Source organism: Sorex araneus, chromosome 1, assembly GCF_027595985.1.
Source record: "Sorex araneus isolate mSorAra2 chromosome 1, mSorAra2.pri, whole genome shotgun sequence".
Classification (NCBI taxonomy): domain Eukaryota; kingdom Metazoa; phylum Chordata; class Mammalia; order Eulipotyphla; family Soricidae; genus Sorex; species Sorex araneus.
Window position 1 is genome coordinate 186,938,858 of NC_073302.1, and position 26,801 is coordinate 186,965,658.

General features: G+C 36.1%; 1 protein-coding gene across 1 annotated transcript in view; it reads left to right on the plus strand.

The window, feature by feature from the left end:
• Positions 1-26,801, plus strand: part of ST8SIA4 (ST8 alpha-N-acetyl-neuraminide alpha-2,8-sialyltransferase 4) — a 98,272-nt gene that overhangs the window by 10,010 nt on the left and 61,461 nt on the right. Inside the window, exon 3 of the mRNA XM_004618614.2 lies at positions 7,412-7,669. Within this exon, the coding sequence (XP_004618671.1) occupies positions 7,412-7,669 (258 nt within the window). The remainder of the gene's footprint in view (positions 1-7,411; positions 7,670-26,801) is intronic.

A 26,801-nucleotide genomic window follows, 5' to 3' on the forward strand; every position in this document is an offset into this window, starting at 1 on the left:
GAGTAGTCAAATCACAAGCAAATCATGATTTGCAAGAACATTACTGTATAATGTGCAAACAGTTCATAAGGTTGTTATAATAGCCTTTAGCTGTAGTGACTAGTATTTATCAATTTGACACACATCATAAAAAATTTAGAATATGAAAATTTCTGATTGTTAGCTTTGTTTTTACAGCATCCCAAAACTGAGCATAAAATAGTTTGGATTGTTAATTTTCTTTTTTTTCTCTTTCTTTTCTATCATCAAACCTATAATGTTCATAAAGAAACATTATTTTATGTCTATAAGTGGATATCGACATATTTTACAAGTGTTTATAGATTACACTTTGAAGGTGTTTTTTTTTTTTTTTTTTTTGCTTTTTGGGTCACACCCAGCGATGCTCAGGGGTTACTCCTGGCTTTGCACTCAGGAATTACTCCTGGCAGTGCTTGGGGGACCATATGGGATGCCGGGGATCGAACCCGGGTCGGCCGCGTGCAAGGCAAACGCCCTACCCGCTGTGCTATCGCTCCAGCCCCCTACACTTTGAAGTTTTTGATAAAAACATTACAGCTCATAATTTTTTGATCTGCAAGATTGAAACATGCTTTTAAATTTTGAGCACTTTAAAAATCTCATCCAATTTATAATACTCATGTAATATCCTCAATACATTGTTTATTTGCATTAAAGCCTGAAATAGGAATTGTAGAAAAGTTGTTTTTCTCTGCATTTACAGACATGATTTTCTTTCTTATTACTATTCCTTCAATCCTATATGCTACTTTCATAAGGTCATCAATAATTGATTTATATATATTTATCAAACAACAGTGCCTCTAGGGAATTGTAAAAGAGATGTTTTCATGTGTAAGTTCTTGTACATTGAAGATTCATCAAGATTTGGGAAGCGTTAGCATTCTATAGCTAATTATATAAACAAAATAACTGAAGATTTGACATTATTCTTTGTAAATTGTTTAAACAAATAAACGAAACATATTCAAGGCATTATCTTGTGCGTTAGTCTGTGAAAATTTGTACTGAAAAAAAAAATTTTATACCCAACATTTATAGCTTGACATTTTCCCTATCCTTATGAAACAATGAGTTTTTCTTTATTGCTTTTATTTCTCAATCATGGTTAGCATGCTAAATAGAAATACAAAACATCAACACTACATATTAATTATAGGACTGTAAAAGTACAAACTCTTCTTAACAGATTTTTGACAGGAAAAAATTTCCTGACAGATTCTGTTAGGAAATTATTCTAACTCTTGTTATTATAACTTAACAGTTCTTAAATAGATAAAGCTCACAGGCTACCTATACGTGCTCACTGCTCACAAGAATTTGCTGTTCCATAGTCTGATTTACTTGAGTGAAAGTTTCCTATCAATCTTCCACTCTTTTCAATAGCAAGTGACCAGTGGTGCTTCTTCGGAGACTTACAGCTTCTTAGTGGCAGAGTCATGATTTAAACCCAGAACAGACTATGGCATTAGAGCTCCATTTATGAAACACAATTTCTTAGAATATGATCTCTCTGTTTATTTATGGGACCTCCCAGAGGTGGTCAGAGTCCAAGTACAATGGAGGCCATACTCAAACCAGGCTGGTCAGCCTCCTGCCAGCTCTGAATGGAGATGCAGTGTGCTTCATCTCCACATGCACTGGGTCCGAGGGACTCTCTGTGCAGTGCTGGGGGCCTAGGTACTGTCAAGGATCTAGCATTGCAGATGCAAGTGGTCTAGCCCTCTGAACTGACTCCAGTGCTATTTATTTATTTAGTTTTTTGGGTCACACTCAGCGATGCTCAGAGGATACTCCTGGCTCTGCACTCAGAATTACTCCTGGCGGTGCTCGAGGGACCATATGGGATGCCAGGGATTGAAGTCTGGTGGGCTGCATGCAAGGCAAATGCCCGACCCGCTGTACTATTGCTCTGTCCCTCCAATTCTGTATTTTAATACTGAAAGTGTATGCTATTAAAATGAATCTTATCATCTTAAAATTTTTGTAAATTTATAATACTCCTATAAAATTCTTAATACTTTGTAAAGTTCTTAAGAGTGAGACTTTTATACAATTTAAAGTAATAAAACATAAGACATTTTTCCTACAATTTTATATAAATAATACTGGGATGGTGTTGAAGGGAAGTCTGGCATGTAAATTCAGTGAACATTCTTTTTTGAAGATCTATGGGACATTTTTTTGTCCTTTCCTTCGATTGTGATTATTTGGGAACCTTTCCATTCTAGTGTATCTTGGCTACAGCACCTCGGACTTTTGGCTCAGAACTCTGAACAAGCTATAGGTGATGTTTCATGGCAACTCGGAAGCAAATTGCCTTCCGGAAATAATCTATGAAACAGACAACAAACAAAATATGAATCTCTTTGATTTTGTAGGGATAATGAAGCACCAGGCATTGTTAAACCTTCCCCCTTATTTTGAATAAACAATGCTAATAACATTTGAATTGATTCAATTCTTCTAGAGAACGTGTTTTCCAAAAATGATTTCTTATAGATAGTTGTAAGCTAACCTTATTTGTTTCTCAACTTGTAATATGTACCAACATTAAGATTTTCCTTCTTTTCTTTTCTGAAAGGGTCCACTAAATCATTTACAGCATATTTTAGTTGCCCCAACACTCATTCATACCCTTAACCAGAAACTCACAGAGAAGAAGGGACACTCAGTATTAGATTAGTCACATGTAATACTTCACATGGAAAATAATGTTTAGAAAATTCTCTGGGACTCTCTACAGCTGCTGTCTCAAGGAGGGGTTGATGCTGAAAGGAAGTTACAGTTGAAAATTCAATTAGAAAGTCTGTGTGTGGACTCTATTGTCAGTTAAACAGTCTAAGTCAACGTTTCCGTTTAAAGGGACACCCTAACAAATTCTTCCTCTTATGACTAAGTTTTTTAGTCTTACTGAAAGTGAAACATTTTTAAATGCTTTCAGTTACCTTCAGTTAGGATGGTTGCTGGATTTAGATGTTTCCTGATTTTAATGTTTCTTGATCTTAATTGCTTTGGTTTCACAAGATGACAAAGATGTATATGTGCCTTTTCTTTTGTTGTGCTTATAAGTTGTATGTAGAAAACACAAACTCATATTTTAAAGAGGGTCAAGACTTGACTGCATATTCGGAAAAATTGTTTTAGAAAGCTTGAATATGAAATGTAATCTCTTGTTGATTTATGGCTATTTAAAACCCAGAAGTTGAAGTGAATTTTTCTGAGCTGTCACCTAAAATGTTGACATTTTGTTTTTATTCATATCAACTCTCATCTACAAAAGCTATCAACTATCAACTACAAAAGCATATGTAGTCTGTTTCAGTGATACTTGAATTGTTTCAATTCAATGTAAGTGGAGCAGCTTTTCCTTCTAATGACATTAAGTTATATTTAAGCACTTGTTTCCTTTTTCTTTTTCATAGATTTGCAGTCTTAACAATAACTCAATTTAGCAAGTACACAGGATTTTAAATAGCCCGTTACATCTATAATAAAAAAAAAATGCCTGCAAACTGTAAAGTAGGAGAGAAAGCCTTTAGTTTTCAGTAATGTTTAAAAAAATATTAAGCATTTAAGTCACAAAATTATTTGCACATAGTAATTATTTTCAGACCAGAAATCTTAGCTTAGATAATTTTCTGTGCATAGATGTAAGCCCTAAAATAGTAACCCAAAGTTTTTGTTCAACATAAGAAGTAGAGCATACTGGAGATTTTTAGGGTCTCTTTCTCTCTTCTTTTGAGTTTAAATAAAACAAATTCTACACCAGCAATTGTGCTAAGTTTTGTCTTCAAAACTTACATTTTTATATTTGTTCTATGTGAATTGGTATTTTTTCATTGTTTTGGAAATTACTTTTACACTTTACAGTTATTTCAATGCTGCCAACTTTTAAAAAAACTACTTTGAGTCTATAACTCAAAACTGAAAACATATTTTTTGTTTATTGTCTTTAAATATATATATATATTCCAGCTTAATTTCTGTGAAATGGCACTAGCGAACAGTTATCCAGCATCACCAAAGTGCCTAATAGCCCTCAGCCCCCGCATGCTACTTGTAGTTGACACAATACTCATAAGCATTATTATCTTTCAAGAATCAGATATTATATCTTCAAGATTTTGATGAAATATGACTGATAACCAACTGTTGGGTCTTGGTATATGCCCAAGACTTCGTGCTGGCTCTGCACGCAGGGATCACTCCTCGTGGACACAGGGGTTTGAACCTGGGTCAACTACATGCAAGACAAGTGCTCTCCTGATTCTGCTGTCTTTCTGGCCTGAAACTCTACTTTTCACTGTCAATTTTCCCATAGAGTGACCACAATGAAAGGTGTTCTGTTAGACACATAAGACGCCAAAGAAACTTCTTTCAAATGTGGACATCTCATCTGTTCACTTGAAGCTGTAAACATGTCACTGCTTGGGTTACTAGCAAACCTTCAAGTTCAAAGGAAAACTTGAACACCGTTTCACTCAGGGCTTTTACCACATCCGGGCTGCCTACACCCGAGAACCAGCTTTGACATTTTTCACAGGAAATGGTTGTTTTTGTTTAAATACAAGTGTCAGGTTTTACTATCTTTTCAAATGAATTGTATTTATTATGTATAAAAGATTCCATAAATGTGGTGCTGGTAGTTAAATTATGTTTAACATAATGAAAGGCTTTTTTGCAGTTCATTTGAAATGTATTTAAATGTATTCACTAATTACACTTGAAATTTTTTTTTTCTTCTTTTTGGGTCACGCCTGGCGATGCACAGGGGTTACTCCTGGCTCTGTACTCAGGAATCACCTCTGGCAGTGCTCAGGGGACCATATGGGATGCTAGGAATTGAACCCGGGTCGGCCTCATGCAAGGCAAACGCCCTACCCGCTGTGCTATTGCTCCAGTCCCGTAAAATCTTTATTTTAAGATAAACTTGTGTAGTATCTGATAGCATCATATTAACTTAGATAATTAATAATTAAAGGTCTTGTATGAATCCGTTTCTTGTTGTGAACCTGATATCTAAAATATTTAAGTTGTTCTTTCTGAAAAATTTCTATTTAAGAATTGATGGACATGTCTTTGGTGTATAAAATCCATCAGATAAACTGAATTATCCAGTTTTCTATTAGGTCATTAAACTGGAGCCAAATATTAAAAAGGATATATATAAGCTAATTATTTTCTCTTAATCTTGCTAGTCACACTTCCAGCTTATAGATGTGATTTCTACCATCAGCCTTTGGGAGGAGTTATGAGATAAGGTCATATTTTACGTTAAGTAATAAAATTCCCACATTTTGGTGTAGTTAAACAATGCCACTAGAGGGAAAATGAACTGCATCTTGAATGTCCTAAAGATGACCGTTTTTAGCACACTGAAAATATGTTTGCCATAACAATATTTCAGTAAATATCTGACTTCTAGTCTTCTTTAAAGTTTTCTTAGGAAGGTTTTCTTAAAGTTTTCTATATGGAGGGCTGGAGCTACAGTACAGCAGGTAGGATGATTTCCTTGCACGTCATCACCTGGGTTTGATAAGGTATCAAACCTTATGGTCCTCCAAGCTCTGCAAGAAGTAGCAGAGACAAAAATGCCATCTGAGCCATTGTGGGGTATGGCCCAAACAAAACAAACAAACAAACAAACAAACAAACAAAAAAGAGTTTCTAGCTGGTCTGTGTTTGTTAGTTTTATAAAAATATAAGAAACTTAAATTATCTTTAACTGATCACGTAGTATCATTGAGAATACAGGTCCCTCAAAAAATTCTTGGCTCCTGGTGCATCTCTTAATTTAGTCCCTGGTAAAAGTATGCCAGCCTTAAACTTTCTTTGTTTTTTTTTTTTTTTTGCCTTAAACTTTTTTGATTGAGAACTCTATTTTGATCTATCCCTTCTTGTCCTCAATTTCTGGCAGCTATTCAGTTCTTTGGATCTATAGAATTAGGTGGGAAGATAGTCTCTCTTGCTAGCGGGGTAGCACCGATTTATAGTTGTATGTCATATTAATTGGAGCATTAGAAAGACTTGGAAGGTCTCCCAGTTACTGGACTCTTCTAGGTTGGAGTACAGGCTATTGCTGGGGATCTTTCTTCCATCTCAGCTTTTAAGGTGGCTATTTCATGCCGGATTTATTCCTCTTAGGTGTTTGCTAAGAGAAAAAAAACAACAAAAAATAATACACTCACATTTTAATGAATTATTCAGAGCAATGAGTTTGTTAGAGTATGACTTCCAAATTACTACAGACCATAATTTTACGTGGTACTTTGCTATATCATGCCAAGGGTTATCTACTTCTCAGTCACCTGCATTTCTTTCACAACTTCTCATCCCCAAACTCATCATATATGTTTTCTATATGTTTATTGCTTATATAATATAATATTCCATAAAACGAAAACCTTAAATTAGGATGGATCAAGCACGTTGGAAGTCAATTTCTTTATATGTAAGCACAGGGATAATCCACTCATGTTCCCTGTAAGAAAATTCACTTCCTTGTTCATATCCAGCTGCTCTTGAAATCTGAGAGTTGGAAATACTCTTGGAGAGTATACATGTGCTTAAGTCAAATATACTTGATTCCAAGTACTAAAAGTAAGAAGAAGGAACACTAAGATCTATGACCTATCTCCGCCACACAGTCTAGTGTTTTCCATTCATGAACCCGTGTCACCATATCTATTCAACCTAGCATACACCTTACACATATGTTCAGTTCCTGGTTTTTACTCTTCTAAGATTCAGAACTCAATCATGATTTAACTAGGTGTTATCATTTTTTTGAGAAGTTCAAAACCTTAGAAAAATGGTACACATACTTCAAAACAATTCTAAATTATTTCTGTGTACTTTAAGTAGACAGCATTAAACACAATAAATATTTCTTGAAACTTCACTGAAACCGGAGAGCATCATGTTATATGCAGATGAGTCATTCAAAGTAGTGATCTAATATTATATATTTTGATAGGACTTTTTTTTTTTTTTTTTTTTTTGCTTTTTGGGTCACACCCAGCGATGCTCAGGGATTACTCCTGGCTTTGCACTCAGGAACTACTCCTGGCGGTGCTTGGGGGACCATATGGGATGCCGGGGATCGAACCCGGGTCGGCCGCGTGCAAGGCAAACGCCCTACCCGCTGTGCTATCGCTCTGGCCCCGATAGGACTTTTTAACTTCACTGAAAGGTGTCATTATATACCTATTTACAGAATTACCATGAAAATGATTGTAAAAATTATATTTCATTTCTTATTGAATCTACTTGACTGGTGGGTTTACATATTCTTGATGATTAAAGACAATTCATTTTCTAATTACATTGTATCATGTAAATGACATGGCATCATTAATAGAAAGTTTTCCTTCTATTTCCAATATAGGAAGAATATTCTTCGTTTCTTAGATGCAGAACGAGATGTCTCAGTAGTCAAAAGCAGTTTTAAGCCTGGTGATGTCATACATTATGTGCTGGACAGGCGCCGAACATTAAATATTTCTCAAGATCTGCACAGTCTTCTACCTGAAGTTTCACCAATGAAAAATCGCAGGTTTAAGACTTGTGCAGTGGTTGGAAATTCTGGCATTCTGCTAGATAGTGGATGCGGAAAAGAGATTAACAGTCACAATTTTGTCATAAGGTAAGTTTTTTTTTACTTCTAAAGATTGTCATATTTCAAGGATATTATACTAGGAATAAAAATTGCATAAATTTAAAAATCCATCACTGTATCACTGTCATCCCATTGTTCATCGATTTGCTTGAGCGGGTGCCAGCAACGTCTCCATTCATCCCAGCCCTGAGATTTTAGCAGCCTCTCCTTACTGGTCCTTCCGAACAGTGCCGTAATGGAGGCTCTTTAAGGGTCAGGGGAATGAGACCTGTTATTGTTACTGTTCTTGGCATATCGAATATGCCACTGGAAGCTTACCAGGCTCTGCCGTGCTCTAAAATCTATAGGGATATTAAGGTTTATAAGAAAGCTTAAGCTAATATTTATCTTTGATATAGCTTGTGTGCTATAGTATCCAAATATACATTGATTCTAATATTACCCAAATAATATTTTAAGTATAACAATTTTCATATAAGTGAAAGTTAAGATGATTTCCCTGTAGCAAGAAGATGCACAGCTTTCTCTTTTCCTTTTGGTCAAACGTCAATGTTTTATAACATTTAATATCACATTGGGAAATTGTTTTTCTTTTAATTGTCCTTATATTAATTTGTATTAATTAATTTTCTCACTAACATTTATGACTTTCATAATTATTTATGGATGTATAATGGTCTTTTAAGTTAGTGGTTTACAATGAACTTGGTTGGAAAGGTTATGATCATTACTATGAAATTGGTATTGTCTACTATTACATTTTTACTGATAATTATGTGGCATATGTTAAGAACAATTTAATAATTATATATTTGAAACATCAACTAAATGCCTTTTCTGCTATTTATATGGTGATTGTTGATATTAGTATTTATTAGCTTTGAGGTTTTTCGCATAATTTAGCACATCTGTTTTCATAAATAGATATTTATATTATGTCATTAGTTAACTTTTAATTAACTTAAAGAAACATTATAGATAGGTTTATGATGCTATTAATTTTATAGTTTTTAATTCTCAGTTAATCTGGACTGATTATTTGACTTGTTTATTTCTTTAGAAAAGAATTGTTGAATGACTGAAACAAGTAGACTGGATAATGAAATGGTGCAATATAATGGTAGCTAGGAAATTATTTTGATTTACTATATTGACAAACAACTTAAATACTTTGAAGTTATTGTGGAGAAGCCTACAGAATTGCATATCTCTTTTGAAATATCTTTAAAATGATTATACATATATGAAATGATATTTTTAATATGTGAATATTTTTTATATACTGGCAACATTTTTTCAGAAAACTAATGCGCATATATATATAATAAACACTATCAAGTGAATGCAGCTATTAGTGATGGATATTGCTACAAATTATTTTAACTTTTTTCTAGTGAGACACAAGACTGTAAATTGATTTCACATAAATGAGTCTCTAAAGTCTGTACTCTTATTTGACTAAGAGGAAAACCCTGTCAATGTGTTGATACATAAACAAAATTATAGCCAAAGAGGAAGGGAAAATATTTGTTGAGGGAATGACAAAAAGATGTCAAAAAAGTGAGCTGTGTGAAATATGCTTATGATGGAAAGTAGAGCTTCCTTTTATAGAAGAATTCAATCGAAGGATCGGTTTACTTAAGATTTTGGAGCATAATAGAAATTGCAGTATAAAAGAATTTTAAAAGTTAACTTAACATTGAAGGAATACAGCAACCAAATGTGACTTACATCCAGGTTTCATTATTTGGTGGGAAGGGGTGGGGGTCGTTTGGGGGTTGGGCCACACCTGAAAGTCCTTAGGAGTTGCACTTGGTGCTTGGGCATGGATTTGGGGTTGGCTGCATGCAAGGTCAGCATTGCAATCCTTGTACTCTCTCTCCAGCTCCTGCATATGTTTTAGTTCTTAGACTTGTATAATTTATTCCACCCAGTCCTCCTCTGAGTCTTAGGTCAAGACTGCATTTACGTGTAGTTCATGAGTCCTGATCAACCAAAAAGGGTAATGGAAAAAAGAAGGGACGGAAGTGCTTTCTCACGATTTCTTATCATCTATTACTTTGCAGGAAAAAGAATCCTTCACACACACACACACACACACACACACACACACACACACACACACACACACCACCCCTCAATCAGACTCTCGTCACTGTATCACTGTCATTCCATTGCTTATTGATTTGCTCGAGCTCAAGCAGGCACCAGTAACATCTCCATGTGAGGCTTGTTGTTACTGTTTTTGGCATATTGAATATGCCATGGGTAGCTTGCCAGGCTCTGCCATGTGGTGAGATACTCTCTGTAGCTTAGCTTGCGGGGCTCTCTGAGAGGGATGGAAGAATCGAACCTGGGTTGGCTATGTGCAAGGCAAATGATCTACCCACTGTGCTATCGCTCCAGCTTCTTCTGACCTTTGGGGTTTTAAGCAGGCTCTCATCGTGGACAGAAAAGACTGTCACATCATCTCCTTAGAAATGTTAGGTGGCCCAGTTGCATGCAGGGTAAACTGCTAGCCTTTACTGCATTAAATTTAGATCTCTTGTGCCATCTTTTATGATGTAAGAGATTAGAGATTTGGTAACCCTTGTCTTCATTTTACAAAGCATTTCACCGGCAGAATGTGGGCGTCCTTGTCTTTCAATTTATGTTCTTAGTCTGTATTTCTTTTTAACTTGTGCTAGGTTGACCTGTATCATAAAATTTGAAGGCTGCCTTTCAGGACAATTTGCATAAGGCTGAATTTAGAGAAAGTCAGTGTTTTATAGCCTAAGAGCTATTGTCCCATGGAGATTACATGTTAACTTTTGGAAATTTTTTGTAACTAGATTTTTGTCTAAGCTGTGAACATCTCTATTATATTATTCCTGCAAAGAGATGACATATTTCAAGAGTATAACAGAATTGAGAAGAGCATAACAAAATGAGAAAGAATCCATTGAGATCTATAATGTTAAATTTTATGAGCTAACTTTCAAGAAAGGCTCCTAAATCTAAAAATGAACAATATATAAATTGGATTTTTAGTCACAGAATTCACTCGCTGGTGCTTTTTCAATTGCAAATGGTTTTTTAAAATATATGTTACTGATTGGAGAAAAAACATTGTTAACATATTTTTAATATAGTGGTATAATTGAGATACTGTGTATATTTAAGGTATACAACATGTTGAATGAATACATTCATATAGTATTGTTGACACTTACATGCATATTTATAATATTGTAATTAACTGTCACCATAGTGAGCTATGGTTTAGGGTTAGTTAGTTAGGTAGTTAGATAGGGCTAGTTATTAGGTCATATAACTATCATATATTGAATTGTGAGGAAAAGCTATAAAGATTTAGCTCATTGAAGTTCTTCTTATTATTTATAATTGCTATGCAATGGATCTCTAGAACTTAAGTAGGAAGTCTTCTAGTGGTCTTTGCGCATTTGCAAGTAGTAGGATGTTTTTAGGACTAAAACTTCAAGAGGTTCTTTGCAATTAATAGAAATACAGTTATGACTAGTGAAATCATTCTAGGCTTGTGCTAGGAACTTAACCAAGAAATGTGAATAGAGAAGAATAAACATTTTAGTTTATTGAATAGTATTTCTATTCAATATGAATAGTATTTCTTATTTTTGCCTTCCCCCTTCCTTTCCTGGAAACTCTAGTTGCGAGATGGAAGACGCACTGTGGTTTGTGATACTTTCATACTTGGCGTGGGGCTCTTGGAGGACTGAAGACTCTAGGTGGGCTGCACATTCCCTTGGTTATAAACCCAGGACTCCCAAATGGCGTGGCCACCTGAAGTGCCCTCAGCATGGGTTTGTGGTGCCAGGAATAGAACCCAGAGACTTACTTCTAGAAGACTAAAATATTCACGTGGGAAATATACTAGTCCTGGATTGAGTCTTTGATTTTTAAGAAAACCTTTAGATAAAGTTCATTTATCACTAGAAAGACATTATTTCTGCAGAAAAGAAGTTCCAGCTAGCTGAAAAATTCATTTCCATTTAATTGTATTTTATTATGCAGTTGAAAAGTGATCTCTTGGTTTCATTTACTAAAAATAGTGTACATTTTGGTAGCTTTACTCCACACTTTGGATTGGAAATTCTACTTTTTACTGTAGGAAGCAATAGGCAGGACCTCAATAGTTGGTTATTACTGAATTGTAATAGTTGACAGATTCTGAAAAAGTTCAATTAGCACTTAAGAACCATCAATCCAAAAGGGAGAGAAAAAACCATGAGCATGTAAAGAAAATCTTTGACACTTCTGAATAGAGGCTGTCATTTCATGCCACAGGGCATGTGGCTTCATTTCCTTTATTTTATTAATCAGGACACTCCTAAATACATAACATCCTTCAAACTAGTGAGCCAGAAAATTTGCTGCTGAGCCTGGCAATAATAATGAACCAAATTATCTCAGTGCCTAATCCAGCCGTAAGTTAGATCCTTTTGCTAGATTCACTAATAGACATGTGAATCTCTGAAATAAAATAATTTTGTCAGGCATAATTAAAGGAGGAAGAATAAAACAAAGCGCAATAAATACCAGTTTTCCCATAAAGAAAAAAATTAAGTTGACTATCTCAAAGATGTTGATCATTTTGTAATTAATAATTGGAGGGTGAGGCAATGAATGAGACATCATCGAGACAACTGAAGTTGCAATATTTCTAGTAATAAAAATATATCTGCATTTGTGTTTTTGTGTTTGAATTATTATATTAAGATTATTTTTTCTCAGGGGGCGGAAAATAAATTTTAAAAAAGATTATTATTTCTAGACCTATAGTTTCACCTTTTTTTGAAGTTCTATATCTTGAATACTATTTTATTTTGTGCAGTGAATAGTTTTATTGCGGAAATTAAAATGGGGGAAGAAGAAGAAGAAACAAAGGGTTATGGGATGCAGAATGCAGGGAGAGGAAGATTGTGTAAAAGAAATTACACACCTCTAGCTGAGTGTGAAGCTGGGGGCCCCAGAATGCAGTGCACATGTCCTTAGTACCACACTCGTGATACTTCTTAATATTTTCAATTTTAATGTGCTCTGTGAGCATCAACAATATATTACTTCAATACCTACACCAGGATCTTCACTGAGATTTTATTTAACAGAGGATCTTTAACATTACTAAAATTCTTATTCATTTTTATGGCCGATATGTTCATTCTCTATGGGTCAAATGTCCTTGCCTTTCCCCGCAAAATATAGACTTTAGTTACTGTAACTGTGTCTCCTGCACGAGAGAACTTCTAAAAGAATGTTTCTTGAAATTCCAATCAAAAACTCATTATTTATTGATGTAGTTTCCAATTCATGTCAAACTGGATTAAATTGTTGAAAGTCTTAATAACTGTCCTAGGATCTTTCACATTTTTCATCTTTATAGAAATTTATTATATGTTGCTGAATAGATCAATTTGGTTGGTTGCATATGTAGCCTTATTTTCCCCATTTTTTTCCAAAACTGCTTCCCACTTTCACTTTTAGATAGTAAGTTCATTAAGGAAAATATTATATCTGTTCTGCTTTCAGATGACACTAATTTGTTCAGTGACCCCTTAAAGATCATATTTAATTCTCAGTAATTATATTCACGTTGAACTCTGTTTATAAATGAAAGTATTTTTCACAAAACATATTCATTTAACAATTAATAAAATTCAGATATTTTTTATGTTTGAGTTTTGAAGAAATAAAGTATTTTCTTTGTTTAAAGATGTATCAGAATGAATTATTACATGCAATCAGTTATCTTTTGCTCCAAACAGTTTCCATATTAGAATGAATGGCCTGGAGGCTGTACATTATTGCTTCCCTAGAGAAATGTAATTTTGGCGGGTTCTATGTAATGTCTGACAAAAGTAGCTTAATACAGAGTTGTTAAAATTTCCTGTGTTACATGTGTGTGCATACAGTGAGAGTTATGCCTCAATACAAGACATAAACACAGTGACATAATCCTTCATTCCTCTCCTGCAAAGGATGCTCCCTCAGTCAGTTTGTATTATCAGTTGATGCATAATGTTGAATGCTAATTTTAGTGAGATGTTACTCAAGTCACAAGGATCACTGATCAATGTAGTTACATGATTCTTGAAGTTTCTTTCTGTGTCAGAAGCACAATAGCCATAGTTTCAAATTATAACAAAGAACATGTTCTCCTCCATCTTCCCAATCTTTTCCCTTGGTTTGGTGCAGGATACTGGAGGTACCTTCTTTCCATTCTCTGGGCAAGCTGTGGCTCACAGAAACTGCCAGCCTGTGTTTCAGTAGCAGAAGGAACTACGTCCAGTTTATTAAGTAAACCCAATCTCAAGGCCAGATAGATGATGCAAGTGTTAAGGCCATAGTCTTGCACACTGGCTATGCTACCTGGATTCATTCCTAGCCCCGCCCATGATCCTGAGCACCAACCACTAGGAGTGTCCATCACCTCAGACCTGGGAGCAAGCCTGGCCATCCTGGGTCTTGCCCAAACAAAAGCCAACCAAAAAGGGAAACCTAGTTCCACATGGTACAACATTGGACTCTGGGGAAGGAGTTAATGAACAGTAGTAATTGGCAATTGGCATTCCTTGACTAACAGATCCCACTCTCACTGACTATAATTGGAGATACTGGAAATAAGCAAGCATGGCTTAAAGTGATTAGGAAGCCGGTAACTAAGAAATACAGACACTTACCTTTTGTCTTTTCTAGCTAGCTGGTGGGGTTTGCCACTCAGTTTTTGTGTATTACTTTCATTTTACCCCTTATGTTCTCTTGGCCTATTTGCTCTTTTTTTTTTTTAACTTGCTGAACGAGATTCTCTTTACTTACTATGAAATTTTTCCCTCTCTTTGACCAGTTATTTCCCATTTCCTCCTGGTTCACTTTTACCCTAAAGTCTTAAGAATAATAATGAGAAAACTTTAAGAAATTTATTAAAATAGGTGCATACTTATATAAGTTAACCCTTTTCAAAGTGTGTTCTGAACAGCCAGTAGTGGCATTGCCCGGAAGCCTGTTGGAATACCCCAAACTCAGAACTTTCGTCAGTATGTAGTGGATCATAGGCTCCAGGCAGTCTCTGCAGACGGGTTTTGATAGTATCCTGTAGACAAGCTGGAACTCCCCAATGTCTATGATTTACTTAGTCTGTATTTTCACATATAGCATCAAAATGGCTATTATTTATTAAATGAAAAATGTAATATAGAGTTTGACAAAATGATTTATATCATAATCTTGTATTCATGATTTTATGTTAAGCTAATTTTTGAAAAATTAAGAGGACGCCTATATAAGTCAGTTTATGCTCCTACTATATAGAAAACACAAATATATGAAATGTGGAATAGTGAAAAGCCCTAAATTTGTGTTATGAGAAAAAACTCAAGTTTTAGCATGAAAATTGCGAGAAGTTTTAATGTTAGACAAATATATTAAGATTCAGAGCAACGTGATTGTCAAGTAAGAATAATATCCCTTCAACACAATGGCTGTAGTGTTAGATGGAAAATATAGGTAAGACATAAAATGTCAAACTGTACTATGATGAATGATATTAAGCATATTTTTAATTGAGGTATGTGTTTTATTTTAAAAATTAAATGTCACTGAATTTCCTAATAGATATAACGATTGAGTAGAAATAAAATATTTAATTTTTGTCTTATATGAACAAGAAGGGAAACTTTTCCTTAATTTCACTGTGTGTGTGTATGTGTGTAAAGGGTGGGGCAGAAAAAAAATGACATTGAAAAACTTATTAGATAATATGTCATAGAAGACACAGAAATATCAACAAATTCACAGAGGAATATATAGATGTGTCTATAAAATCTGAGTTCATAAATTTAGAAATAATTGTAGTGAAGATATACATTCCTTTAGGAAACTAAAAAAGATAAAAACATGCTCTTTTATGGCTTCCTAAGTAAAGGGCTCATGAGCTTCTCAAAGAAAAAGATGGAGGAATTAATGTGTCTTGATGGGTATAATACATTTTATAACTCAATCAGTTTTGATTTTCCACTGGTGGATAATTTATAGCTAACTATAAATCATCCTCTTGACCTTCTGTGAATGCTAAGTCTTTTATGACAGAATAAAGAAAGAAAAAAATGTTGGCTTTGCTATGTGTTAACAGAAAGGAGTCTGATTCTTTTCCCTTCATTCTCCTGAGGGTGTGATTTTTCTCTCACTCACATTTTTTACTTCAAACAAAATTTTCTGGTGAGGAGTCAGGTCCAGAGTATTAAAAAGAATTTAAAAAATATTATTGATGTAAATAATCATTTTACATTTCAGAATATTATTTTGCTTAGATGCTATTGGCTACTTCATTTTTACTTAATGCTTAATTCATCATGATCTATTAAATTTTGGTTTTTTAAAGTATTTATTGACATTTATACAATAATTTTGTTTTATTTCTACTTTTAATCAAAAATTCATGTTCTGGATGATTAAAATTTCATCTAATTCTGATTATTTATGTTTTGAAATTTGACTTAAGGAACCAGAGAATTACTGTGGTGAAGGTACTTACCTTGCGGTCAGCCAGCTCTGGTTCAGTCCCCAGAATGATTCTGCGCATTTCCAGCTGCAGTTAGACCTGTAGCTCTGCTGGGAGTGAGTCTGGAAGCCTGTAAGCACCATGGGGGACCCATGTGACCCTTTGTGCTACAAAGGACAAACAATACTGCCTCCAGCCCCTCACATGGAACCAACAATCACCAGGAGGGGCTCCTCTCACTGCTCGGGAGTCCCCTAGAGATAATGATATAATAAAATATCTGAAAACTAAACATAAAATTTATGATGGACTGCAATGTGAAATAGGCTATAACTTTTCCTCTTAATTTCAGCATTATTTATAAACAGTTTCTCATCTATCTACATTTTAAAAATTGATTTGTGAATCAAATTTTGCCAATTAGACATTGCCTTATGCTACTACATTTTTGTAAAGTATATATTTAAAGCAAAGTTGCATTGATATTTTCATTTCTGTGTATTTTTCAAAAATGTAAACTGATATAGTTATAATAATCTGGCAAGTATATCTATCACACTTTGAATATAGTTGCATTACTTTACTTGCTATTTTCAGTTTTATGATTTTGCCCTAATATGAACAATTGTTTAGGTATAAAGACTTTCATGGTCAGAGAAAAGGGATAGAAAAGGATCTCTCTCATATGTGGAGCTTAACGACACAGTAATGGAGCAACAAATGGCTGAAGCAGAGTTGATATACAAGACCAGCTTCAGGGATTGTAGAATGAACAGGGTCTTGGGGCCTTGGTGAAGGGAAGAGGATTATCTGGTGGCTGGGGTGGTGTGGGAATGATTTATGCATGAAACTGTCATTAGCAATATTATAAATCTTGGCACCTCTATCACTGTATCATTGTTGTTCAATGAGTTACTTGAGCAGGAGTCAGTAATGTCTCCATTGGTCCCTGCCCTGATATTTTAGCAGCCTCTTCTTACTCGTTTTTCCCAATGATTGGAGGCTCTTTCAGGATCAGGGGAATGAGACCCATTATTGTTACTGTTTTTGGCATATCGAATACACCACGAGGAGCTTGCCAGGCCTTGCCATGTGGGCGGGATACTCTCAGTAGCTTGCCAGGCTCTCCAAGAGGCATATATGTGTATTTCCCTCTATGATTTTATGGAAAATGGGTAGGGTGTGTTCGCAGCTGTGCAGTCCAGGAATATGTTCACTCATGCGGGAGGATTGGCTGGAGTGTGTGGATAGCGGCTTGGACTGTGGTGGCGGTTGAGTAGTGGGGGTCGGCTGTCAGGGCTGAGTCCCTTGGGGTGGGGACCCTCTGGGGCACACCTGGGACTTCTATTAAGATAAAAAATGGTCAATAAAGCGATATCTCTCCCTCTCTCTTTCTCCCTCCCTCTCTCTCTCTCTCTCTCTCTCTCTCACACACACACACACACAATAAGAGAGATAGTACAGTGGGTAAAGCATTTGCCTTGCACACACACCACACACACACCTACCCCCATCAGATCTTGGTACTACACATCTCAAGTAGTGATTACAGAGTACAGAGGCAGCTGTAAGAGCTAAGCACAGTTGGGTGTGGCCCCAAAATAAAATAAATTTTAAGATGCATGACAAATAATAGTACACCTGTATAATCATCTAACATGTAGTAAAAGAACATACTAGAAAAGGCAAAAAGTAATAAAAATCCAGGACAAAGCAAGCTTAAATAGTATAATAATAAGGATAATAATAGCACTGTCATCCTGTTCATAGATTTGCTCGAGTGGGCACCAGTAATGTCTCCATTGTGAGACTTGTTGTACTGATATTTGCATATCAAATATGTCATGGGTAGCTTGCCAGGCTCTGTTGTGCGGGTGAGATACTCTCGGTAGCTTGCCGGGCTCGCTGAGAGGGACTGAGGAATCGAACCCAGGTTAGCTGCGTGCAAGGCAAATGCCCTACCTGCTGTGATATTGCTCCAGAATGATAATCATTATCATTATTATTATTTTTTGTTTTGGGGCTACACGCAGCAGGGTTCAGGACTTGCTTCTGGCTCTATTATCAGAGGTCACTTCGGTTAGGTCACAGAAGACCTAACAGCAGTTCGTACTGGGGTACTGGGGATCGAGCACACATTGACCGCATGCAAGGCAAGTCCCTTACCTGCTGTCACTGTCTCTCCAGTTTGGTTTAACTCTTCTCAATGAACATTTGACTAAAATTATGCTTCCCTGATATTGGATGAATATTAGTAAATGATTAGTCCTCCCTTAGATTTTTAAAATATGGCTCCAATTTTTGTTACAAAACGCTTGTTTGTCAACAACCACACTTACCTCCAACTCAACACATAATCCAGAGTCAAGCACATATTTTCATTACCTATTCTCTAAATTATACAGTTAAGCAGTTCTTGTAATTTATTCACCAACTTCTACACCCTTTTATTCACCTGTTTCTAGAAGAGGAGATACAGAAATGGAAAGCAAGTCTAGTGGGAAAAAATATTATCTCAAAATTCTTCTTTTGAGATAACAAGTCTAGTGAAAACAAAACAAAACAATGAATTAATAGTGTGAAGAATTCTTTAATGAGTTTCTCTCACAGAGGTGACCACTGGAAATGAGACACAGACATATAAAGATTTACAAAGAGAAGTGCACTTGAGTAGAGTCGTGAAACTAAGTATCACTGTATCACTGTCATCCCGTTGTTCGTCCATTTACTTGAGCGGGCACCAGTATCAACTCTATTACACTCCGCCCCAAGATTTTAGCAGTCTCTCCTTACTTGTCTTTCCCAATGTTTGGAGGCTCTTTCAGGGTCAAGGGAATGAGACCTATTGTTACTGTTTTGGGCATCTCGAATATGCCACGGGTAGCTTGCCAGGCTCTGCCATGTCGGCGGGATACTCTGGGTAGCTTGCTGGGCTCTCTGAGAGGTATGTATATATCTTCTACTGTTTTGGATATGAATACACCATAGGGAGCTTGCAAGACTCTCCTGTGCAGGCAATAGAGGCAATAGACTCTTGGTAGCTTGTCAGGTTCTCCAAGAGGGAGAACAAGGCTATTAGATGTCTCAAGGTCGCTTTGCGGCTTTGCGGCCACATGCTTCGGGGAGCTTAGTCTCTGGATGTTGGCCGTTGGTGGGATTGCATGGTGCTGGGGGCAGTTTGTGAGTGTGGCTGCCAAGCTACTGGAAAATGGGGGTCTGGATGGAGAAGGCTCATTTCCAATCCGAGCAGGCTTGGAGATCTCAGTATATATGTATGAAACTAAGTATGAACAGAGAGAAGAAAGAGTGAGCTATATTCCAGACTGGAGCTATGGTTCACAAAAGAGCCAGGACACTGGAAAGTGTAGATTTTCTCTGCTTGCAGGATTGTGGGTAATAAAATCAGATAATGCTGGAGAAGAGTTTGGAAGGCTGATGATACTGGATTAATTGTTCTTTGTTGAGGAATTTGCAGGGAGTTTGTGGAGCTAACCAATCAGTGAATAGCAATGTCAATTTTGGTCTCAGAATTTTATGTACTGAATTTCTTGGTGATAAGTTACAGTGGAACAGACATGGTAAACTGAAAGTAGTTTCCAGGTAGAAATAAATAGGGGAGAATTAAAAAAAATGTGATGTGATGATAGAAAATGGAAACCAAGTGAAGAAAATCCAAGGTAAAACTTGCGTATTGTAAGAAATGGAAAGAAAATGACCATAATAATGATCACAAATGGCATGTTTTGAAATGTAACTTTTTTGCATAACTAGAAAATAAAACTTCAGGAACGTGAAGTGTTTCCTTGGTGGATATGTCTAGGGTAATGAAATAAATGTTTCTACAGTGGAGTTTGAGAGATTTTTCTCAAATGTACACAGGACATTGGAAAGAAGAGCAACCAAAATTTTTTTCTCTTGCTCTAAATGTGATCTTTTTTTTCAAATAAATACTGAAAGCACATAATTTCCAATTAGAAATAACAAATCTTCCTGTATTAAAAAGATTCTAGTTATGTTTTTATCCTAAAATATGAAGACTGCTGAGATAACATCTCAAAATACATTTTAAATTTGATGGTTTAGCTTGAAAGGCAGAAAAGAGAATGCTTGTGAATGTTAGATATTCCTACAGTGAACCGACTATTCTTCAAAGTCTACTCTAAGGACATTCGTTAAACAATACATAAAGCCACACACACAAGTATACACATGCACATGTTCACAAATCAGTAACTGTCAAATTGTGACTGTCTTAACTAGTCTTGTTGATTATATGTATATAGAATGTGATTTCACTAAATAAGCATTTTCTATACCTTAAAATTGTGCAATATTATATTTCAACTACATCTCAGTAAAGCTAGAAAGCGAACAATAAAGAAAATCAAGGATGTGTGAAGTTAAGAAAAAAATACCAGTGCAATGTTGAAAATGTCTTTATTGCTTACTGACCTAATTGTAAGAATTCTTTTCTTGTATGAAATGCCTATTGTGTGATAAAAGTAAGTTAAAACATTTTAAAGGCAGATTAGTAATGATATTATAACTTTTCTCTTGAGATGAAAAATATTAATCAAATGAGATAAATGTTTAAATTAGATAGATATATTTCCAAGTTCCAGATTTTCTATTTAATATATATTAAATCATAAATGGTTCATTTATTTATTTATTTATTTATTTATTTTGCTTTTAGGGTCACACCCAGCGATGCTCAGGAGTTACTCCTGGCTTTGCATTCAGGAATTGCTCCTGGGAGTGCTTGGGGGACCATATGGGATGCGTGGGATCGAACCCGGGTCGGCCTCGTGCAAGGCAAACGCCCTACCCTCTGTGCTATTGCTCCGGCCCCCATTTATTTTTTTAAAGTCTTACTTTTTTCCTTGTCCTGGTGAGGCAAATAATACCTCCCTCCCTTTAGTCGAGGTGTCAGAAGTAAAATGAAATAATACCTATGAGATGTGTAGTATAAACCTAAGTGTAAATAAGTTATTCATTAAATATAAATGCAGCTTCCTTCTATTGTTGGAGTTAGATTTATTCATGATATAAAAACCATACCTGGCAATATTCATAGTTAAATATTGTATTTAACCCTGTTGAGAATGATCCAGTGCCCTTCCATGAAGTATTATTAGAACGACTCATTTTAGACTTGAAAAAAACCCAGATACTTTTGCAGCTGTTGTCAGTAAGTGTAGTTGTGTGACTTTGAACAAGTCACACAAAGCTCTTTGGAGTTTGATTTCTCCATAGCCAGATGAGACTCTTGAACTAGATTAACTCAGAAATTCTTTTTTGCTCTGAAAATCTATGCTTATTTTCTTATTATTCAATGGACATTTCTGGAGTACACCCTGTCATCTTGTGCTAAGTTAATTTTTCCTCTATGTTTTATGGATAAATTTTCTCCTTATCTATTTGTTCAAATAACATCTTCTTTTCCTTTTTTTTCTTTCAAATTCATTGTACATATATTTTATCTTAAAGTAACACCATAGGAGCTGGCTTCGAGTCCCAGCATCCCATACGGTCTCCTGAGCACTGCCAGGGGTAATTCTTGAGTGCAGAGCCAGGAGTATCCCCTGTGCATGGCCGGGTGTGACTCAAAAAGCAATATATATATATATATATATACACATATATATACTTATATATATGTATATATATATAGTAACAGCTCACTTGATATTACGTAAGTGTCAGGAGTGAATCCTTGGAAATCAAAACGCTTCACTGAATTTACCACTAAAAGTATCTTACTTTTACCTTATATTAATTGCTTTCTACTCAATTTATACATCACTTCTTCCTTCCTTCAAGTAAATACTAATTGGTTTGCTTTCAACTTTATTTATTCACTTGTTTTACTGTCACTGTCACTGTCACCCTGTTATTCATCGATGTGCTTGAGTGGGCACTAGTAACGTCTCCATTGTGAGACTTGTTGTTACTGTTTTTGGCATACAGAGTACTCCACGAGTAGCTTGCTAGGCTCTGCTGTGCAGGCGGGATACTCTCGGTAGCTTGCCAGGCTCTCTGAGAGGGACAGAGAAATTGAACCCTGGTCAGCTGCATGCTAAGTCAAATGCCCTACCTGTTATGTTATTTCTCTAGTCATACTTGTTTTACTATATTTACATATATGATTGTAATCATATGGTGAGTGTCCTCCATCTGACTGACTGATTTTACTGTACAGGGTACCTTGACATCCCTCTATGGCATTGCAAATATATACTATGCCGTTGTAAAACATATATATATATACACATATATAATGTATCTATATATACTAACGCTCTTTTTGCAAATATTTAATTGTAATTTTGGTGACATGCTTATAATAGTGTTACTTTGTGGATTTTTAGTATTGAATGTTACCAAACATTAATATTAGATGTTACTACCCTCCTTCACCAGGAGCACAGATGTGAAGACTGCCCACCACTGTATTTTGATCACATCCTGTTTGCCTTGCCTACGCCCAGCAACACTTTTCCCTGCCCCCACCCCATGCCCCAGCTTGGTAACATCAGTTTATTTAGTTCAAGTACAAGGATTTGTCATAATTAAATACTTGTATTCTCCTGTTTTGTCTCTCTAGAATAACAATGAGTAAGATTATTTGGTATTTGCCCTCCCTTTGACATATTTTTCTTCTTAAAAAAATTTTTTTTTGCTTTTTGGGTCACACCCAGCAATGCTCAGGGGTTACTCCTGGCTTTGCACTCAGGAATTACTCCTGGCGGTGCTTGGGGGACCATATGGGATGCTGGGGATCGAACCCGGGTCGGCCTCGTGCAAGGCGAATGCCCTACCCGATGTGCTATCGCTCCGGCCCCTCTTTTAAAAATTTAAAAAGTATATTTGTTATTGAATCACCATGAGGTACAGTTACAAACTTATAAACTTTCATGTTTGCATTTCATTTACATCCCTCCACCAGTGTCCATTCTCCTCCACCAATGTTCCCAGTATCCCTCCCATCACCCCCACCCAACCCACAGCACCCCACCCTGCTTCTGCGGCAGGGTGTTCTCTCCTTTTGGATGTTGTAGTTTGCAGTAGAGGTATTAAGCGGCCTTCATGTTTGGTCTATAGTCTACTTTCGGCACACAGCTTTCAACCCGAGTGGGTCCTCCCAACATTCTCTACTAGGTGTTCCCTTCTCTGTCTGAGCTGCCTTTTCCCCCAGCATGTGAGGCCAGTTTCCAAGCTGTGGGGCAGACCTCCTGGTTCTTATCCTTAGACATATTTTTTCTTAGGATACTATTCAGTCTTGCTTCCATCCGTATGGTAGCAAGCTGTAAGATCTCATATTTTCTTATAGCTGTGCAGTATTGCACAATGTATACTTAACAGGTTTTCTGTCTATGCATCTGTTATTGGGCATTTGGGTAGTTTTCATGGCTATTATACTTAGTGCTGCAATGGACATACATGTGTGTATATATATTTTTAAGTTAATTTTTTGCATATTTTGGATAGGTGTTAAGATTGGAATCATTGGGTTTATGAGGACACTATTCTTTACTTTTTTTTAGCTATCTTCAGACTATTTTCCATAGAATCCACACTAGACTACATTCCCAACAACAACTTATGCTAGTTCTTTTTTCACCACATCCCTGCCAATATTGATAATTCTCAGTCTCACTGATTTATGGTGTTATCTCATTATACCTTTCATTTGCATTTCCTTCATAGTAAGTGGGAAGATTGCCATCTTCTTACACCTACTTAAAGTCCCTCTGTCTCCCCTGAGGGAAATTCCTATTAACCTCCTTTCCCCATATTTTGAGAGAATTATTTGTTTTGTTGTTATTGTTGTTGAGCTTTTGAATGTTTTATATGTTTTTATAGTTGAATAATAACCATTTATCTGATGTATGGGGTGCAAATATCTTCTCCCACTCATTGTGTTTTTTTATTTTAGTTGAGTTTTTTTGTTGTTGAAGAGATAGTCCCAGTTGTTACTTTTTGTTTTCTTTGTCAATGGAGTTAAATCACAGAAGACTCCACTGCAGTTTATCTATATCCTTCTTGGAGAAGTCTACCATGTTTTCTTAAGTATTTTTTGTGGATTCTGATCTAAACCTGAGGTCATTAATTCATTAGGGAGTCATTAATTTCACAACAGATATTCAGTAATAATTTTGATTAATTTTCCCTCATTTATTATAGGCATTAATTCATGTTATAAAGTATATTAAGTTTTGTGTATGATGTGAGATAGGAATACTCCCTTTCATCCTTTCTCCCTCCCTCCCTCCCCCTCCCTCTCCCTCCCTCCCCATCTCCCCTCCCTACTTCCCCCTCCCTTTCCTCCCTTCCTCCCTCCCTCCCTCCCTTCCTTCCTTCCTTCCTTCCTTCCTTCCTTCCTTCCTTCCTTCCTTCCTTCCTTCCTTCCTTCCTTCCTTCCTTCCTTCCTTCCTTCCTTCCATTCTTCCTTCCTTCCTCAGTTTCCCAGCAACATTTTCTGAAGAGAATTTCCTTTCTCTATCTCATAGAATATAAATATATAAAATTTTGTTGCATTTATTTAGGTAAAAATGAATAAGAAGATGATTTCTCAAAATACAATATGTAACATAGTGTTCAAAAACATCAAGTGCCTAATGACTCAACTTAGCAAATGATGTGAAATACATATGCATTTAAAACAATGTCACTACTCAGGGAAATGGAAAAGAGCACAAAAAAGGGGAAAATATTCAATGTTCATGGATTAGATGACTTAACATCATCAAAATAATCATACTACCCAAGCCTTATGCAGATTTAATGCAATACCTCTAAAAAGTCTGATGACTTATTTCAAGGACGTTATTGCTTTAAAATGTGTGTGTGATCATAAAGCTCTGCCAGTAGTTTCAGCAATTGAAAAAAAGAAGAAAATGAGAGACATTGTGTTTCCTGACTTTTAACTGTACTATCTAGGGAACAAAGAATCAGTGCATAGGTTAAAGCACTTGCGTGTGGCTGGTCTCTTTCTACCCCAGCACAGCCCAAGCCCCACTATGGAGGTTATCTTTGAGTGAAAACCTCACAGTAAGTCCTGAGTACTCCTACGTGTGGCCCACAAAAAAAAAATAAAAGCAAAAAGGAATTGTCCTAAGTCAGAGGTTTTGAGTGTGTGTGTGTGTGTGTGTGTGTGTGCATGCGCACACGTGACAATTGGATGATAGTGCCATAGTGAATTAACAACAAACAATGGAGGATGATACACTCAAAAGATTTAAAAATGCTCATTTAAAGTGTCAGTTGCTACAAATATTGGAAGTGTTTGATTAATGCATCAGTGCACCAGGAAAGAGGTCAGATTTGGAGACAGAGATCTGTGTAACCACACTCACTACAGGTCTAGAAGTAGTTAGTAGTGGACTGAAAAAAAAAAAGATTTTTAGGAGATATTAAGTGAAAATTTATGTCTTTCAAAATATTTAACACATTAACATCCTGGTTTGAAGGGATACTCTAAACCAATACCTCTTGAGGAGCCTTGTTATCCAGTGTGCCTACTAAACTGAGGCAGGTATTTTTAATTCCCTCTTCCTGGGAGCAAGGATCAAAACTGTAGCCAGACTAATCTAACCCAGACTAATCTCACTAATCCCCAGCGGGGGATTTCGTAAGAGTGTGCTTGAGACCATGTGTTTGTAGGTGCCAAGAGTCCAGCAATTGCCAGCGAGAAGGGAGTTTCAGAGGCAGCCGGACAGCTCACCAGTAGACCTCAGAGGACTGTGATCCTTTCAGTGACAGCTGCTCCCCAACTTCTCTTTCTGTATATTAGTCAAAATTCATTATCGCCCCTGGGTATGAGCAAGTAGAAGTACAAGCAGAAACGGAAGAGACAGACCTTATCTCTCAGTTTCAAAAAAGAAGATTTAACTGTCACAGGCAGTAAAATTAGAGAAAGAACCTTTTAAAATATTAATTTGTGGACATATTTATGAAGTATTTACAATATATCTTATATCCCAGATTAATGCCTATAATAAATGAGGGTAAATTAAGCAAAATATTATTGAATATCTGCTGTGAAACTGTGTGGGTTCCAAGCTGATGCCTCAGGTAAGTAATTTGTGGCAAAGCAGGCAAGTGAACTATCCACTGGAGAGACTTGTGCAATGCTGTGTAATGTTGCCTTTCACAATTAGATGTTACAAAGTTGTCAAGCTCCAGGTGGTGTCTAAACTCAGTTGAAGCTCTTGTCTTCTATAATTATTAGTGTGATGAATTATATGTAGACAAACAGGTCTGTTTTATTTTTCCTTCATTTGTTTTGTTTGGAACCACATTTAGCAGTGTTTATGGATTCCTCACGGTACAGTGCTCAGGGTCACACAGCAGGAGGGACTGAGCCAGGGTCAGCCACATGCACCACAAACACTATAACCTGTGAGCCATCTTCCTAGCTCACATGCTCTCAAATTTGTCATTTTGTTTGATCTTGTAAAAGAGTGTGGAGGATGTAAACATAATCTAACCAAGGACTATAAGTAAAGAATTTACAGAAGATACTCTGATATTTTATTTCTTTGGTTGCTTGGGCCAAATCTTTCTGTGCTGGCTATGTGCTCTGGGATCAGTCCTGGAGGTTATGGGAGCCATATATGGTTTGACCTTTTAACACAGAGC